Here is an 18,926-nt window from a genome sequence, read left to right on the forward strand (position 1 = left end):
AACATGAGCCAATAATATTTTTGCGTTGTGAGACCAACGCATAATTCAAACTCTTGGACTTAGGCGGTAGTCCCTCCTTTCGCACGCTCTTCGCCTCCAGGATTTCGCGCGGCCATTTTTTTCTCGCGGTTTTCTTTCGCGTCACGCACGACGGACTAAGCGAAAGAGGGACTACTCGTAGTCTAAAATATTTGGCAAGTTACACGCCATGTTGCGGTTTTAAACCAAAAACAGAATTCCAGCAAAGGACCGATTCATCCAGAGTATTTACAACAGGCCAATTTGTCGACTACATGAAGTTGTGACCTTCATTAATTCAGTTTTTTGGACCTTCACCCATAAAACCTGTGAGATGCATGTAATGAGAAGAAATAAACCAAGGTAATTTAAAATTTCTCTATTTTCTTTGTTAAGTCTCGATTGATTTCTATGTTAATGAGTGTGCTGCAGACCATACTGTGCCCGATTTGTACAAAGAGATGTTTCTGTACAATAACCTTAAAAGCGCTATACTCGACATGTAATTTGACATGTGCTATTTTTATTATTTCTGTTCTTCATAGGGAGAGAAGGATGACAATAATAAATAGTAAATTGCACAGCATATAATTAATGTCAACTGAATACTCTACTGAATATTGTCATCAAGATCATCATGTTTTCTATTCAACAGTAGCTTTAATGTTGTTGTTAATCTCCTAAAGCAGTGCATGACTATAGATTTTATGTGCCTCAAAATAATCTCAAAGTTTAGGAGATAAATGCCTTCCCGAATCAATACAAATTAATTGAGAAGGTAATTTTTCCTAAAAGAAATGTCATTCCACTGGCATTGAATATCATCATATTTTGAACTATGGTTTCATCTTCACTTTGTTATATGTCAAATAGTTTCTCTTTAGAATTTCATTTCCATTGTCTTGAAGTAAACTAGACCACCAATTCCTTGACTAAAATAACACTTGATGACTTCCACACTTGAGATGCATGAGCCAGTAATGTTTTTGTGCTGATTGAGATGTCCATTGTGTTCAAACTGTACTTCACATTCACTTGTTTTTGGTTACATGTATACTTTATCCATTATTTAGAAAGTGACACAATCTGGTGCAATGTCCCCAATCTGCAAGTTATAACAATCAGAAAAGAAATATTTAAGTTTTGCTATTTTGACAAGGAAGACTATTGAATTAACATATATCCAAGTTCACCATAAAAATCAAAAAGTTTACTTTTACAAATTACAATTTTGGCACTTTCAACAGCTAGTAAAGTACTTGTTCCCATAATTAATTACAACAAAAAATAACAATGCAAAAAACTATGAATAAAAAGTATCTTATACAAATACAAGTGCATTGAATCAAACATCATGTTGCTTAACATAAATGGCCACACAAGTAAATGAATAAAATTCGAAACTATGCAGTAGTTTCAATAATCCAAATCACATTTTAATTTTAAACTATAAATTTACAATTATGAAACTTACCTTGGTGGTGGTCCAGGCTTCATGTTTCTACACATTGTGTAGAACATTGACTGCTATGCACTCAAACATAGAATTTCTCTGTAATACTCACTTTATCACCATATTCACTTCATTCATTAAATTTTCTGTTCAAATGAAATGATACTATTACAATAATCGTACTGTTGCATAAAATCAAAAATGCATGCAACATGTATTTTAAGCCTTCAGAAAACACTTACATGTTTCTTCAGCTGCAAATTATTGTTTACATCATAAATGAATGACGATTTTAACTGCATCATGATCTGAATAGTAAACCCCAATCACACTATTATCAACACTTTTAAATTTATGTGATCTGATGTAAACATGATCAAGAAGACTTCCTGATAAAAATGTTGGTTTGCTCACAATTTGTTGATAACCCAATCTACTTTCCAATATATTCTTTAAATTGTGTGATTCTTTTTCATTAAAGTAATTAATATTAAAATCTCCAAGAATTACATCAAATGTGTACGCATTTGTGATATGACTAAGATTGTTAACAAAATCATGTACATTAGAATCTTGTTTTCTGTAAAGGAACAAAAATCTTATTTCACAATTTTCTCGTCTAGTAAAAACTGCTGTGAACATCAAAGCATTGATGATCGGAAGGTACTGCTTCTCTTTTATGGACACTGTTATTTTGTTACAGAAAGCTAGGCTGGAATATCTATTATCGCTATTATCTTGTCTATTTAATATAAAAGGATACAGATGATCTTGCATATCATTGTTTGAATCAGATGGTGTAAGCTGAGTCTCTGTTAAAAGCAACATATCACAGTTGAAAATTTTGGTGTCAAATTTTATGTCAATACTGTGCTTTCGTAGTGATCTGATATTTAACAGGGCAATAGGTATGACAGAATCATCTTCCTGTATTTGAATATTATCATTCTCTTCTAGCACTGATGTACTTCGCAGTCTTTCATACTCCTCAATTACTTTTGGATCTGCTTTAATATGCTTGTGTTCTAATTTTCCAAGAACATAAAGACCTTGAAGAGAAGTTGCACGGCTCAAGGCAACATAAATTTGCCCATAATTAAATGACTTTTGTTTAAATAACTCAAAACTTATAACAATTCTGTTTAAAGTTAGTCCTTGAACTTTATGAACAGTACATGCCCACGCCAAAGATAATGGAAACTGCAATCTTTGTATTTCTGGTGAAGAACGCTTCCCAGGATTCAACTTTATTTGAGCTAAGATTGGTTTAATTGGGACAACTTTGTTTTCTATAGCAAAGGTATCAGCAGATTTATCAATAACCAAATTACCCGCATCTTCATCATCAAACTTAATATACACAATAGTGGGCTTCTGAGTCACTTCATTCACCAAGATTCGAGCCACAGTACCTAACTGTCCATTTATGAGTCTGTCAGAGATATCAACATTGTTTGTTAACATGACACGAGCCCCTTCTTTAATAGATACCTGCAAATCTAGACCACCCGTGTGGGAACGTCCTTTTGAAAGAACTCTTTCAATTTCATGCCTTGATACATTGTTTGGATATTGGTCCACTGCTTGAAGAACATGAAGAGGCATCAAAATTTCTTGAAGTCGTTGATTGTTGTAGTCCATTACAGGTTTATTTTCAGCCCATACATGTAATTCATTCAAAGGATAATTATTTCTGTCATCTACATCAACTGCCCTAGATTGAATAGTGCGTATGTCAGCTTCTGTGTGTTGTGCAACCCTCACTCTGTTTAAGAGCTCAATAAAAGGTTGATCGTCCTTTTGCCTCATGATTTCAACCAGTTCTATCATCTTGAATTCGTGCCATGGATGTGACAAATTGTATACGTCATTGCTATATCTACAGAAAATAGGTTTTTGTTGGATAGGTGGTAGTTGATGTAAATCACCCACGGCAATAATGCTTATACCAGCAAATATCTTCGAGCTCGGAGTTCCAAAAATTTCCTTTAGTCTTTGATGGATATGCAATAGCCTATTATTTGAAACCATCGATATTTCATCAATAATCAACAGCTTCAGTTCACTTAAAGTGAGCCTTAACAACGTTTTCTTTTGATCTGGTAACGGAGGTAAATTAATTCCAGCGTGTTTTGGAATAGCTAAACCTGTATTTACAGTCGTGCCACTAATATTGACAGCTGCAACACCCGTAGGTGCCATTAGCAGAACTGTTGGTAAAGATGGATTCACTGCACCGTATTTAAACATATTCACTGCAGTATGATAAATTGTTTTGATTAAGTGGCTCTTACCACCACCACCACCACCAGTGACAAATATATGTATCGGCTCAGTAGTTTCCTTAATGAGGCAATTAACACTTTTAATCGAGTTTCTACACCAAGACAGCACGACATCATACGTAATACGCTGTTTTACATTTAAAGATCTTACAGCATCACGTAGTTCCTCATCTGTAATAGCAGATGGCTGGTTATAAGTAGCTATTCCTCCAAATATTTGGCTTGTTACAGGTGGCAATGATACCACTTCCTCAGGTATATCGTCATCACATTCATCATCTATGCTATTCATTCCCTCTCTTGACAAGTCGTCGTTTTCTTGATCATTAATAGGATCGTATGATTGAAGATCTCTCACTCCATTTTCCTTAACCATCTGTAACGCGGTGTCAATAGCCTCGGCATTTGGTTCAAACGTTCTCCTGTTTGTTTCTACTTTACTACAAACTTCAGGCTCCTGGAATTTTGTTGAGTATAATTGATCATCACCAAGAAGATCAGTCTCTTTTCGCCATGGAAAGTAAAGCATTAGTAAATGATGGTAAAATTTTTCACGCTCTTTTGCCTTAGTGGGTGTGTGGAATCTTATTACAGCCTTAATCTTACGACGCTTCATTGTTTCTTGTCCGTTATTGAGCTTAATTGTAAGTGGTGGAAGAACTGATTCACATTTACAGATATGGTTCGATTCTACTAAATCGTCAGAAAGTACATTAGGTTGAACATCATTGAATTCATCAGAGTCTTTTTTGTAGTCTTTATAGTAATAAGCTGCAAATTCCGCTAAGCATAACTCCTCAACAATATTTGGTCGATCACTGTACCGTTCGATTATATTTGACATGAAAATGTCAGTACTGTCGTCATCCAAAGCTTCAATTTCCTCTTGAGATTTTGCCACTCGGCATCTTTCTTCCGGTAAACCAGTATTTACAAATACTACGCAAGGAAAGGTCTTTCGTAACCAAAGCTCAGGCATACACCTGTAAACGCATTCTTGAGCGCTAACTTCTCTACAAGACAAAAATGCTGTACCAACCTTTCTCAAGCTTTCTCTGATGTTCAGGTTATTGTCTTTAGCTTCCCTTGCTGCGTTCATTATTGCTTGAGAACATTCGGTCTCGTCTTTTGAGAAATACGAGCACACGTACGTTATACATTTGTAATGATTAAAAACAGGCTGCAAATCCACATTAGCTCTGAAACCTTTTATACCTGCTTCGAAGTAGTTATTGATGAAGCAACTGTCAACTGCTCTTTTAAGGTGCAGCTCAAAATCGGAATCAGCAGAAATAGATAAAGCCCAATTATACTCGTCTTTGGAAACTTTACACATAGCCAACACGTCTTCTGCACTTGTGCTTGAATCATAATCAGGTTTACTTGGATCTAACTTTTCGTTAATTTTCTCTTTTACGAAACATAAGATTTCATTGCGCCTTTTCAAGACTGCTACTTTTTGTTCATCAGGCATGTCATCCGGTAGTGGCTTGGAAACAACTGTTTGGTTAGTGAAAAATTGCCCAAAGTTAAATCTGCATGGAATATTCCTATACTTTTTGCAACTTCTAGAATGCGTATGTTTTTGGTACATGCTTACCAAGTCATGAAATTCGCAGTCATTTTCCCTATTTGGAAGACTTCCTTGTACATGTTCATCAATGTACCTCATGTAAGCTTCTTCGCTACCATCTTTCAGCTCAGGACAATCTGAAGTCCATATCAATGAGTGCAAATGTGGAGAGCCTCGCATTTGAAATTCAATCCTAAGCGCATAATACACAATCTTTCCGATAGGTTTCGCGTTGCTCAATAATACATCCTTGAAAAATGTCTCTACTCTGTGTTGGAAGTGCTTAGCAACAATTACAGGATTTAAGTTAAGCAAAGAACATTTCTCATTATATGACAAATTATCTATTTCCTCATCCGTCATATTTTCTCCTCTCACACGAGACAGTATGTGAAAAAGTTCATGCCATCGAAGGTCAGCGCATGATAAAGTCATGAACCACGTTGGGATTCCAAGTTGTTGTACCATTGCTATTACCTCGTACATAAACTTTTGCCAATACGGTGGACTACCTGGGATACCTCTCAGAAAAAGATATGCCTGGTCCTTGAAGATAAGATTTTTCACACATTGTTCATTCGATCTAAATTGTGATGCTGTTAGGGGCTGCCCATGCAGCTTTTTTTAGAGCAATGTTTATGCTATCCGAAACTTTTTTCTGTTCAATTATAAATTGAGCAAAGAAAAGATATTCGGGATTCATAGCAAATCTCCCGCTATGATGAAGTAAACGAGCATTAAAGTACTTGACAGGTGTTAATTTCTCCTTTCTGTCCATTTTATACCCAAATCTACCTTTAGGAAAAAGAACTGGAAAGGCTAATTCCTCACAATATCTGTCAGTCATCATAGACACAGGATGTTTATTTTCTCCAGGAGCAACACTGAATATTTCATTTCCTGCAGATCTCTCCCTTCCCTCTTCATCAGATATTATAGGGTAATCTGGGATAATGGACTGTAAACACGTTTCACAAGTCGCTGCTCTGTGTTCATTAAGTGGGTCTTCCCTCTCACAATCGTCATCATAATCTCCAGAAGTATCACTATTTAAGTTTCCACCCTCAGAACTATGTCCCTTGTCTTTTCCACCTTGTTCGTTATCTCACTGTTCCTTCATACAGTCGCCATCATTGCCATCACAATCACCAACTAAAATTCCAGTCTGAGAACAGCTTGCGATGCCCGATTCGGTTTCTTGTTCATGATCACAAAGACTCGACAGTTCACGATCAATGTTTTCAAGGTTAATGGCTACATTTTCATATAATTCATTATTCCGTTGAAGCCACTGGAGAGCATGTAGCACTACCTCTGGACGCACTGCCTGAAAATAAACATGACCTCTAAATTGCAATTTTCTTTTTAATTTTAACATAATAATTCCAGAACTATCAGGTGGCCTTGGTAAAACATGACATGTTTCTTAACAACACACTGGCACATTACAGATTGCTCCCCTAATTTTCCTTTGCTGGCCTTTTGGCATCACAACAATTTTCTGAAATACGATTCGTTGAGAAACTAATATTTGTTCAAGTTTTTCTAAACTTGCAAGTTCTGGTGGCACGTCATCAACCGCGAGATTGTTGTACACTGCTTGACACGGAGTTTTGTTTTTCTTCTTGATTGTGACGTGACAAGTGTTACAAATGTACATGTTTCCGTTAAATGACGTGACACTTGTAAACAAACAAGAATGGGAGTTGTATTTGTCCTTCTTAAATTGCAATACGGTTTTTCTATACAGAAGTCTATTGCACACTACACAGATATAATAAGGACCTTCCCTTATATTTCGATTGAATTGCTGGATATAATAGTCCAGTGAATGTGTAGAGAAGCATTTTTCCTCCTTTAATTCTTTACCCTTAGTTACTATTCGTTTTATTAGGTCCTTCTTTTCCCCAGAATCCATTCTTCTGTATTTCTCAGCATTTTGAAGAGACAAGTTTTGCTTTTTATACGGCTCCATAAGTCTGTATTTCTCAGCATTTTGAACTCTCAATTTCTCCTTTTTATTGGGTTCCATAAGTCTGTATTTCTCAGCATTTTGAACACTCAATTTTCGCTTTTTAGTCGGCTCCATAAGTCGGTATTTTTCGGCCTTTCCAATCCTTAACGCTTTCTTTTGACAGAATTCCATGTTGGCATACTTTGCAGCGCAGTTATCTAACAAAGCTCGTTTTTTCGCTGGTTCCATTGCAGCATAGTTTTCTCTTCGTTGTTTAACAAGTTTCTGCTTCTGCTTTACTGACATGTGTCTTCTTATAATTTTCTGGCGATCTTTTTCTAACAGGTCACAACTGCATTTGATAAACTGCATTTCATACGTTTTTGCCTCTAATGTCGTTTTATCTGTTAGCATTCTGAGAAGAAGTACCATTGCACTGGTTACACTTTGGACAATTTCATAAACATAACCTTTCGAGTCTTTATTGTCAAGTCCAAATACAGCATAACTTTTTCTCCCCATATTTCCTCTTTTAAAAATGCAGCAAACATAGCACTTTGACTGGGACATGGACATCAAAAAACCAGTATTGTGTTCTAGATTTTCTGTTATAACTTTCTTCATTTCTTGTAAGACAAATAACGATTCTTGCTCTTTTTGTGTTCCTTTGTATACTACATTGAAACGTACTTCAATGGTAGCAACGTCTATTGCAACAGAATTTGGAAGATCAGAGACCGTGCAATGTTCTTTCAACATCATATTCTCGTGTAGCTGGTTACTTTTCTCAATTATGGCGTCCAATGTATTTTCATTCCAATAACGAATTTCCTTTAAGATTGAGAAACAAATTGCATAGAAACAAATAAAACAACACCGTGTACACGAGCAAAACAACGTATCACTTTCTAGTGAACTATCTGAAATTAGTTCATTTCTATTTAAATTCTCAATATTTACTGGTGGAGAAATTTCGGTTGTCGTTAGACCAAACCTTCCAGTCACATCTGTTGATATCTGAACGCCTCTTAATTCATAAACTGCATCTATAATTCCAACGTATAAGTTTTGAAAATACTGTACTAGTGCATCAAGAGAAGGTATCTCTACTAGCACACAGGTTCCACAGGGATCAAACATTCCTTCAGAATCACGGCTATGTGAGTCAAACACTTTAAATGTGCCACTACTTTTTACTAGAATGGCTACTGTACAAGTCGTTATCGTGAGAATAAACGATGTAAAATTTTCTCTCAGCAATAATTCAAACGCTTCAATTAAGGGTAGACAATGAGCTTCTATTGTACAGTCATTAAAATTGTACACGTTTCCAAAGTAGCTGTCACTGTATTTTAATCTATACATAGTATCTCTTAGAAACAATACTTCAGGTAACTCCGTCAACATTAAGAAATCCTGTCCTGCAGACTGTGATAGCCCTGTGTATAACTCATTACCAACATTCATTATTTCTTTAAGATCTGCGGATGATCTTATTGAACAGGTAAAGTCAAATAGCATTGCTATCAAGCTCATTGCCACACATTGTTTTCCCGCATTTGAACCGAAAACTACACTATTTCCTTGACTATATGGAGCACGAATGGTTTTGGAAGGATCAACAACAAACGGACCTGGATTTGTTTCTATATCCCCTGAGAGCTTACTGGCAATGTTGTTCATTTTGTGATTTAAGCTCTTGTACACCATTTTACTCCCTAATGACAACATTTTACAACTATTTCTCAAGGGGTATTTCTTAGTAATCCTAAACTCATTGGCTTCTATTATATATACGTTCACAATTAGCAAAGACAAGTGTTTCGCCAAGGAAGGGAGCTCAGATAATTTGATAAACTTTTGACGACTTGAAAACATTTTTTAATACGTAATTTCGAATTCTTTTCCTTAGTTTTCTCTTTTTCAAAAACCGTTTCATCTGTTTTACAGGCAGCCTACTCGGTTCTGTACAGCGTTGTCCTTTACTCTTCCTTCGGCTGTTGACACTACTAATAAACAATGCAAACCGAGATCGACAGCAAGTTTATTTTATTATCTCCACCATACTATCTGCGTTTGATAACTTCACGTCCTCACTGAGCACCCTCTGATGCACTATTTACTTCAATACTGTTCACTGTATTTCATTTTTGTCACAATTTCAGTTTCTTTTGTTAAGCTTTGTTTGATTTTGTTTTTCTTTGTTTCCACTTCAGTCGTTTTTTATGTTAGGACGAACAGGGTAACTCGTCACCCATAAACTCGTAGATCACCTACGGAATCTTGGACCCTAAAGAAACAAAAGGACAAAACAATTAAAACCAAAGCCATCGGAGAGCAATTTCGTTTTATTTCTTACTGTACGTTTCCGCACGTACTGGAACAGGTGACAATATTTCAGGCATAGAACCCTACGAAACAGCACGCTTACACAGACTTGGAAGCGATACGATAAACCGTTTCTCTGTTATTCTCCCTCCCCTACCCCACCACCAGAATTTTGCTTGTATGACCAAACGTTTCTCTTCTTGCTGAACATTTAGACTTTGCATTATTAATTAAATATCTTGCGATCAATCAAAAATTCATAGCGAAAACCATTCCACAACTATACCATAAAGATACTCAAAACGCGTTTTATCGGCAATATTCCACATTTTATCGGCTACATTCCGATCTAATCTCAAATTCTCTTCGTACAAGCATTTTCCGAAATAAACACCATAGCATCTACCTTCACGTTTCTTGTCTGCAAGCGGTCCTTGTTGATTCACTGATTACGGAATCTTGGAACCTAAAGAAACAAAAGGACAAAACAATTAAAACCAAAGCCATCTGAAGGAATTTCGTTTTATTTCTTACTGTACGTTTCCGTACGTACTGGAACAGGTGACAATATTTCAGGCATAGAAACCTAAGAAACTGCACGCTTACACAGACTTGGGAACGATACGATAAACCGTTTCTCTGTTATTCCCCCTCTTCCAACCCACCACCAGAATTTTGCTTCTATGACCAAACGTTTCTCTTCTGGACGAACATTTAGGCTTTGCATGACTTATTAAATATCTTGAGATCAATCAAAAATTCATGACGAAAAGCATTCCATAACTATACCATAAAGATACTCAAAAAGAGTTTTAAAGTCCACATTCCACATTCCCATCTAGTCTCAAATTCTCTTCGTACAAGCATTTTGCGCAATAAACACGATAACATCTACCTTCATGTTTCTTGTCTCCAAGCGGTCTTTGTTGATTCACTGATTACGGAACAAACAAAAATCGTTTCCTCAATATGTAGCACAACAACTGAAAACAAAGACTACACAAGAACTATTTAACAATTTAGAGTTTTCGCCGCGCCACAATTTGCCTCCGCGAACGAGCGTTTTTCCTATTGTCCAACCTTTAAGATTTGCATGACTTGTTTAAATATCTTGCAATCAAACGTTCACGGCAAAAAGCATGCTAAAAGCAGCAATACTACAAAACCAAGCGCTTCCAAAACAATCACCCGAACATCTACCTTCACGTTTCTTGTCTACTAGCAGTCCTTCTTGATTAACTGATGGCTATAAACACAAAATCACTTGATCAATGTGTGACACAACAACTGATATCAACCGCTACACACGTACTATTTAAGCCTCTTATTGCACCATCAGTCGAACCCGTTCTGAAATCTCCGATGACGTAATGGTCTTAATTTGGAACTTCATTTGGGATATGTAGGCCAGAACAATACGATAATAACACTAATAACAACAGCTTGCTTTCTTAAAAATCATGATCGAATTTAATTGGTTTTTTTCCATGAGTAAAAGGCTAGCAAAGTAGTTACACGAGTCACATAATTCAAGAACTCCGTCTTTCCCTACAAAAGATGTAATTCTTGCACATTCTGACACCTTCTTCGCTTAGCTTGCAAATATTTAATATTCTCCCACCACTGAACTCGCTGCCACGAAACAGCCAAAGAATTCGCTTTATTTTCTTTAACCGACAACAAATACTCCCAAAATTGCAAATAAATTAATCACCGTCACTTCTGGCGTAGTCTCCTTCGCAGCCGTTATTTGCTCAAAAATTGCAGCCAAATCTTTCGAAGATGGGAGTCAAGACATTTGTAAGGATACAGATAGTAATTTGGGACCACTTGCTGGCTTCTAAGGCTGAATTTATCCAGAAGTAAGCTGTATTTTCGTTTTCGTGCCGAAAGCCACGCGATGAATTAATATTATTGGCTTGTTCTGCTGTCTTGTTCTGTCTTTTCTCTTGGTCTTTTTTGTAGTCCGCCGAGGCCAGTCTTTCGTCTAAATCAGTTGAAAAAAGTTCGAAAAAGATGTTCCCATTCAAGTTTAAGCTCTCAGGCGATAATTCTGGAGTTTTTCGCCGAAACGTCCGCTTTGTTATGTTCGTGTTTTTCGGTTGCTATGGGCGACCGTGGCTTCCTTTGTTAGGTCAAGTCTGGGGAGTGAAGTCACAAAAAAATTGTAATTAATTCTGGTTTTGTTCGATTTCGCTGAAATTTTATCACGATAAAGCTCGATTGTTAAGGAATAGATTTACCACCTGCCAATGTGTGGTAGCTATTAACGCTTAAGTGATATATCGCTTCGAAATCAGGGTTTTCAAGAGATTTTTTGCAACGTGTGGGTTCGGCGTGATTTTGTAATCGCAGGTTTTTGTTAACCCCGAAGGAAAAAATATCCGAAAAAGGTCATTTCATCGATGATTCAAACGAATATAAATATGTATATGTTCCGAGCGAAATTTCTGCTGAAAAGATATAATTTTCGAAGAACGCTGGGTTTTTAATTTTTTTCCCGCGAAAGTCAGTATCGGAGATGAGATTTATTAATTTTTCAACAGCTCTTGGAGAGTAAACCTCACAGGTTGCGTGACTCAAAATTTGGCCGAGTGGAAGCTTGGGTCTGCTCGCACCGAAGTCGAAAAAAACAAGAAGATCTGTTAGATCTTATAACCGCGCTTTTAAAATTTAACTGTTTGCTTAGCAGTACCGTCGGAACGGAGTGCACATTCCAAAGTAGTCATTGATGATTCTTTTCTTACTGTAGACATCACATCACTTGATCAACACAAACTGTATTATTGCACCATCAGTGGTAGCCATTGACAAATCTCCGATGACCTAATGGTCTTAATCTTTGTTGAACTTTCTTCGGGATATGTATGGGCATGAACGATATAAATGACACGATAATAACACTATTAACAACAGCTTTCTTTCTTTAAAGTCATGATTAAATTTAATTGGTGTTTTCCACGAGTAAAGGGCTAGTAAAGTAGTCACACAAGTCATATAATTTAATAATAAAACTCTATCCCGACCGATGTATCGATTTTGGTCACTCCAGTGACCACAGATTGAAAACGTGACAGAAAATTGGCGTTACTTTCGATTCTCACCAAATTTGGACAGTGGGATGATCTCATCATTAGCCAATTATACGCCATCTTTCAGCTCTTTTCGTCATATCCCCCCCTCGGGAGAATTTTGTCAAGTTAGCTAATTTAGTATGCAAGCCAACGTAATGGCGGTCACCGTCGACGAAATGTTTATTTGCTCAAAATTGGGGCAAAATCTTTCGGAGATGGAAATCAAGACATTTGTAAGGATACAGAAAGTAATTTGGGGCCAGTTGCTGGCTTCTAAGGCTGAATTTATCCAGAAGTAAGCTCTATTTTCGTTTTCGTGCCGAAAGCCATGCGATGAAATATTATCGCCTTGTTCTCCTGTCTTGTTCTGTTTTTCTCTTGGTCTTTTCTGTAGCCCGCCGAGGCCAGTCTTTCGTCTAAATCAGTTGAAAGAAGTTCGAAAAAGATGTTCCCATTCAAGTTTAAGCTCTCAGGCGATAATTCTGGAGTTTTTTGGCCGAAACGTCGGCTTTGTTCTGTTGGTGTTTTTCGGTTGCTATGGGCGACCGTTGCTTCCTTTGTTAGGTCAAGTCTGGGGAGTGAGGTCACAAAAAAATTCGAATTAATTCTGGTTTTGTTCGATTTCGCTGAAATTTTAACACGATAAAGCTGGATTGTTAAGGAATAGATTTACCGTCCGCCGATGTGTGGTAGCTATTAACGTTGAAGTGTTATATCGCTTCGAAGTCAGGGTTTTGAAGAGATTTTTTTGCAACGTGTAGGTTCGGCGTGATTTTGTAATCGGAAGTTTCGGTTGACCCCGAAGGAAAAAATATCCGGAAAAGGTCATTTCATCGACGATTCAAACGAATATAAATATGTATATGCTCCGAGCTAAATTTCTGCTGAAAAAATATAATTTTTGACGAGCGCTGGGTTTTTAATTTTTTTCCGCAAAAGATGAGATTTATTAATGTTTCAACAGCTTTTGACGAGTAAACATCACAGGTTGCGTGACTCTAAATTTGGCCGAGTGGAAGCTTGGGTCTGCTCGCACCGAAGTCGAAAAACAAGAAGATCTGTTAGATCTTATAACCGCGCTTTTAAAATTTAACGGTTCGCTTAGCACTACCGTCGGAACGCAGTGCACATTCCAAAGCAGTCATTGATGATTCTTTTCTTACTGTAGACATCACATCACTTGATCAACACAAACTGTATTATTGCACCATCAGTGGTAGCCGTTGACAAATCTCCGATGACGTAATGGTCTTAATCTAGAACTTTCTTCGGGATATGTATGGGCATGAACGATATGAATGACACAATAATAACACTATTAACAACAGCTTTCTTTCTTAAAAATCATGATTAAATTTAATCGGTGTTTTCCACGAGTAAAGGGCTAGCAAAGTAGTCACACAAGTCATATAATTTAATAATAAAACTCTATCCCGACCGATGTATCGATTTTGGTCACTCCAGTGACCACAGATTGAAAACGTGACAGAAAATTGGCGTTACTTTTGATTCTCACCAAATTTGTCATATCCCCCCCTCGGGAGAATTTTGTTAACTTAGCTAATTTAGTATGCAAGCCACCGTAATGGCGGTCACCGTCGACGAAATGTTTATTTGCTCAAAATAGGGGCAAAATCTTTCGGAGATGGAAGTCAAGACATTTGTAAGGATACAGAAAGTAATTTGGGACCGGTTGCTGGCTTCTAAGACTGAATTTATCCAGAAGTAAGCTGTATTTTCGTTTTCGTGCCGAAAGCCATGCGATGAAATATTATCGGCTTGTTCTGCTGTCTTGTTCTGTTTTTCTCTTCGTCTTTTTTGTAGCCCGTCGAGGCCAGTATTTTGTCTAAATGAGTTGAGTCGAAAAAAATGTTCCCATTCAAGCTTAAGCTCTCAGGCGATAATTCTGGAGTTTTTTGGCCGAAACGTCGGCTTTGTTGTGTTCGTGTTTTTCGGTTGCTATGGGCGACCGTGGCTTCCTTTGTTAGGTCAAGTCTGGGGAGTGATGTCACGAAAAAATTCTAATTAATTCTGGTTTTGTTCGATTTCGCTGAAATTTTAACACGATAAAGCTGGATTGTTAAGGAATAGATTTACCGCCTGCCGATGTGTGGTAGCTATTAACGCTGAAGTGTTATATCGCTTCGAAGTCAGGGTTTTGAAGAGACTTTTTTGCAACGTGTGGGTTCGGCGTGATTTTGTAATCGGAGGTTTCGGTTGACCCCCAAGGAAAAAATATCCGGAAAAGGTCATTTCATCGACGAATCAAACGAATATAAACATGTATATGTTCCGAGCTAAATTTCTCGTGAAAAAATATAATTTTTGACGAGCGCTGGGTTTTTAATTTTTTCCCGCAAAAGATGAGATTTATTAATGTTTCAACAGCTTTTTGCGAGTGAACATCACAGGTTGCGTGACTCAAAATTTGGCCGAGTGGAAGCTTGGGTCTGCTCACACAGAAGTCGAAAAAAAACAAGATCTGTTAGATCTTATAACCGCGCTTTTAAAATTTAACTGTTCGCTTAGCACTACCGTCGGAACGCAGTGCACATTCCAAAGCAGTCATTGATGATTCTTTTCTTACTGTAGACATCACATCACTTGATCAACACAAACTGTATTATTGCACCATCAGTGGTAGCCGTTGACAAATCTCCGATGACTTAATGGTCTTAATCTAGAACTTTCTTCGGGATATGTATGGGCATGAACGATATCAACGACACAATAATAACGCTATTAACAACAGCTTTCTTTCTTAAAAGTCATGATTAAATTTAATTGCTGTTTTCCACGAGTAAAGGGCTAGCAAAGTAGTCACACAAGTCATAAAAAAACCCTATCCCGACCGATGTATCGATTTTGGTCACTCCAGTGACCACAGATTGAAAACGTGACAGAAACTTGGCGTTACTTTTGATTCTCACCAAATTTGTCGTATCCCCCCCCCCTCGGGAGAATTTTGTTAAGTTCGCTAATTTAGTATGCAAGCCACCGTAATGGCGGTCGCCGCCGGCGAAATGTTTATTTGCTCAAAATTGGGGCAAAATCTTTCGGAGATGGAAATCAGGACATTTGTAAGGATACAGAAAGTAATTTGGGACCGGTTGCTGGCTTCTAAGGCTGAATTTATCCAGAAGTAAGCTGTATTTTCGTTTTCGTGTCGAAAGCCACGCGATGAAATATTATCGGCTTGTTCTGCTGTCTTGTTCTGTTTTTTCTCTTTGTCGTTTTTGTAGCCCGCCGAGGCCAGTCTTTCGTCTAAATCAGTTGAAAAAGGTTCGAGAAAGATGTTCCCATTCAAGTTTAAACTCTCAGGCGATAATTGTGGAGTTTTTTGGCCGAAACGTCGGCTTTGTTATGTTCGTGTCTTTCGGTTGCTATGGGCGACCGTTACTTCCTTTGTTAGGACAAGTCTGGGAAGTGAGGTCACAAAAAAATTCGAATTAATTCTGGTTTTGTTCGATTTCGCTGAAATTTTAACACGATAAAGCTGGATTGTTAAGGAATAGATTTACCGCCTGCCGATGTATGGTAGCTATTAACGCTGAAGTGTTATATCGCTTCGAAGTCAGGGTTTTGAAGAGATTTTTTTGCAACGTGTAGGTTCGGCGTGATTTTGTAATCGGAAGTTTCGGTTGACCCCGAAGGAAAAAATATCCGGAAAAGGTCATTTCATCGACGATTCAAACGAATATAAATATGTATATGCTCCGAGCTAAATTTCTGCTGAAAAAATATAATTTTTGACGAGCGCTGGGTTTTTAATTTATTCCCGCGAAAGATGAGATTTATTGTTTCAACAGCTTTTGGCGAGTAAACATCACAGGTTGCGTGACTCAAAATTTAGCCGAGTGGAAGCTTGGGTCTGCTCGCACCGAAGTCGAAAAAAAAAAACCACGGGTAAACCATGAACCGCGCTCGGCCCATGGCCGCGCGGTTAAAAAAAAACCACGGGTAAACCATGAACCGCGCTCGGCCAATGCCCGCGCGGTTAACAAGAAGATCTGTTAGATCTTATAACCGCGCTTTTAAAATTTAAGTGTTTGCTTAGCACTACCGTCGGAACGGAGTGCACATTCCAAAGTAGTCATTGATGATTCTTTTCTTACTGTAGACATCGCATCACTTGATCAACACAAACTGTATTATTGCACCATCAGTGGTAGCCATTGGCAAATCTCCGATGACCTAATGCTCTTAATTTTTGTAGAACTTTCTTCGGGATATATATGGGCATGAACGATATAAATGACACGATAATAACACTATTAACAACAGCTTTCTTCTTAAAAGTCATGATTAAATTTAATTGGTGTTTTCCACGACTAAAGGGCTAGTAAAGTAGTCACACAAGTCATATAATTTAATAATAAAACTCTATCCCGACCGATGTATCGATTTTGGTCACTCCAGTGACCACAGATTGAAAACGTGACAGAAAATTGGCGTTACTTTCGATTCTCACCAAATTTGGACAGTGTGATGATCTCATCATTAGCCAATTATAGGCCATCTTTCAGCTCTTTTCGTCATATCCCCCCCTCGGGAGAATTTTGTCAAGTTAGCTAATTTAGTATGCAAGCCAACGTAATGGCGGTCACCGTCGACGAAATGTTTATTTGCTCAAAATTGGGGCAAAATCTTTCGGAGATGGAAATCAGGACATTTGTAAGGATACAGAAAGTAATTTGGGGCCGGTTGCTGGCTTCTAAGGCTGAATTTATCCAGAAGTAAGCTGTATTTTCGTTTTCGTGCCGAAAGCCATGCGATGAAATGTTATCGGCTTCTTCTGCTGTCTTGTTCTGTTTTTCTCTTGGTCTTACTTGTAGCCCGCCGAGGCCAGTCTTTCGTTTAAATGAGTTGAAAAAAGTTCGAAAAAGATGTTCCCATTCAAGTTTAAGCTCTCAGGCGATAATTCTGGAGATTTTTGGCCGAAACGTTCGGCTTTGTTATGTTCGTGTTTTTCGGTTGCTATGGGCGACCGTTGCTTCTTTTGTTAGGTCAAGTCCGGGGAGTGAGTCACAAAAAAATTGTAATTAATTCTGGTTTTGTTCGATTTCGCTGAAATTTTAACACGATAAGGCTGGATTGTTAACGAATAGATTTACCGCCTGCCGATGTGTGGTAGCTATTAACGCTGAAGTGTTATATCGCTTCGAAGTCAGGGTTTTGAAGAGATTTTTTTGCAACGTGTGGGTTCGGCGTGATTTTGTAATCGGAGGTTTTTGTTGACCCCGAAGGAAAAAATATCCGGAAAAGGTCATTTCATCGACGATTCAAAGGAATATAAATATGTATACGTTCCGAGCTAAATTCCTGCTGAAAAAATATAATTTTGACGAACGCTGGGTTTTTCATTTTTTCCCGCGAAAGTCAGTATCGGAGAAGAGATTTATTAATGTTTCAACTGCTTTTGGCGAGTAAACATCACAGGTTGCGTGACTAAAAATCTGGCCGAGTGGAAGCTTGGGTCTGGTCGCAGACAAAACTGCGAAAACAAGATCTGTTAGATCTTATAACCGCGCTTTTAAAATTTAACGGTTCGCTTAGCACTACCGTCGGAACGCAGTGCACATTCCAAAGCAGTCATTGATGATTCTTTTCTTACTGTAGACATCACATCACTTGATCAACACAAACTGTATTATTGCACCATCAGTGGTAGCCGTTGACAAATCTCCGATGACTTAATGGTCTTAATCTAGAACTTTCTTCGGGATATGTATGGGCATGAACGATATCAACGACACAATAATAACACTATTAACAACAGCTTTCTTTCTTAAAAGTCATGATTAAATTTAATTGCTGTTTTCCACGAGTAAAGGGCTAGCAAAGTAGTCACACAAGTCATAAAAAAACCCTATCCCGACCGATGTATCGATTTTGGTCACTCCAGTGACCACAGATTGAAAACGTGACAGAAACTTGGCGTTACTTTTGATTCTCACCAAATTTGTCGTATCCCTCCCTCGGGAGAATTTTGTTAAGTTAGCTAATTTAGTATGCAAGCCAACGTAATGGCGGTCGCCGCCGGCGAAATGTTTATTTGCTCAAAATTGGGGCAAAATCTTTCGGAGATGGAAATCAGGACATTTGTAAGGATACAGAAAGTAATTTGGGACCGGTTGCTGGCTTCTAAGGCTGAAGTTATCCAGAAGTAAGCTGTATTTTCGTTTTCGTGCCGAAAGCCACGCGATGAATTAATATTATCGGCTTCTTCTGCTGTCTTGTT

At 37.8% G+C, this 18,926-nt stretch overlaps 2 protein-coding genes across 2 annotated transcripts in view; both read right to left on the reverse strand.

Annotated features, from left to right (window-relative positions):
* Positions 1-18,926, reverse strand: part of LOC149109651 (uncharacterized) — a 143,795-nt gene that overhangs the window by 5,210 nt on the left and 119,659 nt on the right. The window lies entirely within an intron of this gene.
* Positions 6,435-10,924, reverse strand: LOC110058058 (uncharacterized). The gene is made up of 5 exons (XM_089293736.1): positions 10,812-10,924; positions 10,507-10,545; positions 10,018-10,077; positions 6,768-9,573; positions 6,435-6,656 (listed from the first exon to the last, which is right to left on the reverse strand). The coding sequence occupies exons 4-5, from the start codon at positions 9,159-9,161 to the stop codon at positions 6,435-6,437; spliced, it is 2,616 nt and encodes an 871-aa protein (XP_089149862.1). The 5' UTR covers positions 9,162-9,573; positions 10,018-10,077; positions 10,507-10,545; positions 10,812-10,924.

The sequence above is a fragment of the Orbicella faveolata genome, unplaced genomic scaffold, assembly GCF_042242905.1.
Source record: "Orbicella faveolata isolate gen_17 unplaced genomic scaffold, um_ofav_v1 contig_25, whole genome shotgun sequence".
Taxonomy (NCBI): Eukaryota; Metazoa; Cnidaria; class Anthozoa; order Scleractinia; family Merulinidae; genus Orbicella; species Orbicella faveolata.

What these genes read in the sequence shown, in the direction of transcription:
- LOC110058058 (XM_089293736.1), bottom strand. Translation starts at nt 9,161, where the DNA reads ATGTTTTCAAGTCGTCAAAAGTTTATCAAATTATCTGAGCTCCCTTCC. An exon ending in GAGCAATCTGTAATGTGCCA is followed by an intron (nt 6,657 to 6,767) that starts GTGTGTTGTTAA and finishes GTTTATTTTCAG; the next exon opens with GCAGTGCGTCCAGAGGTAGT.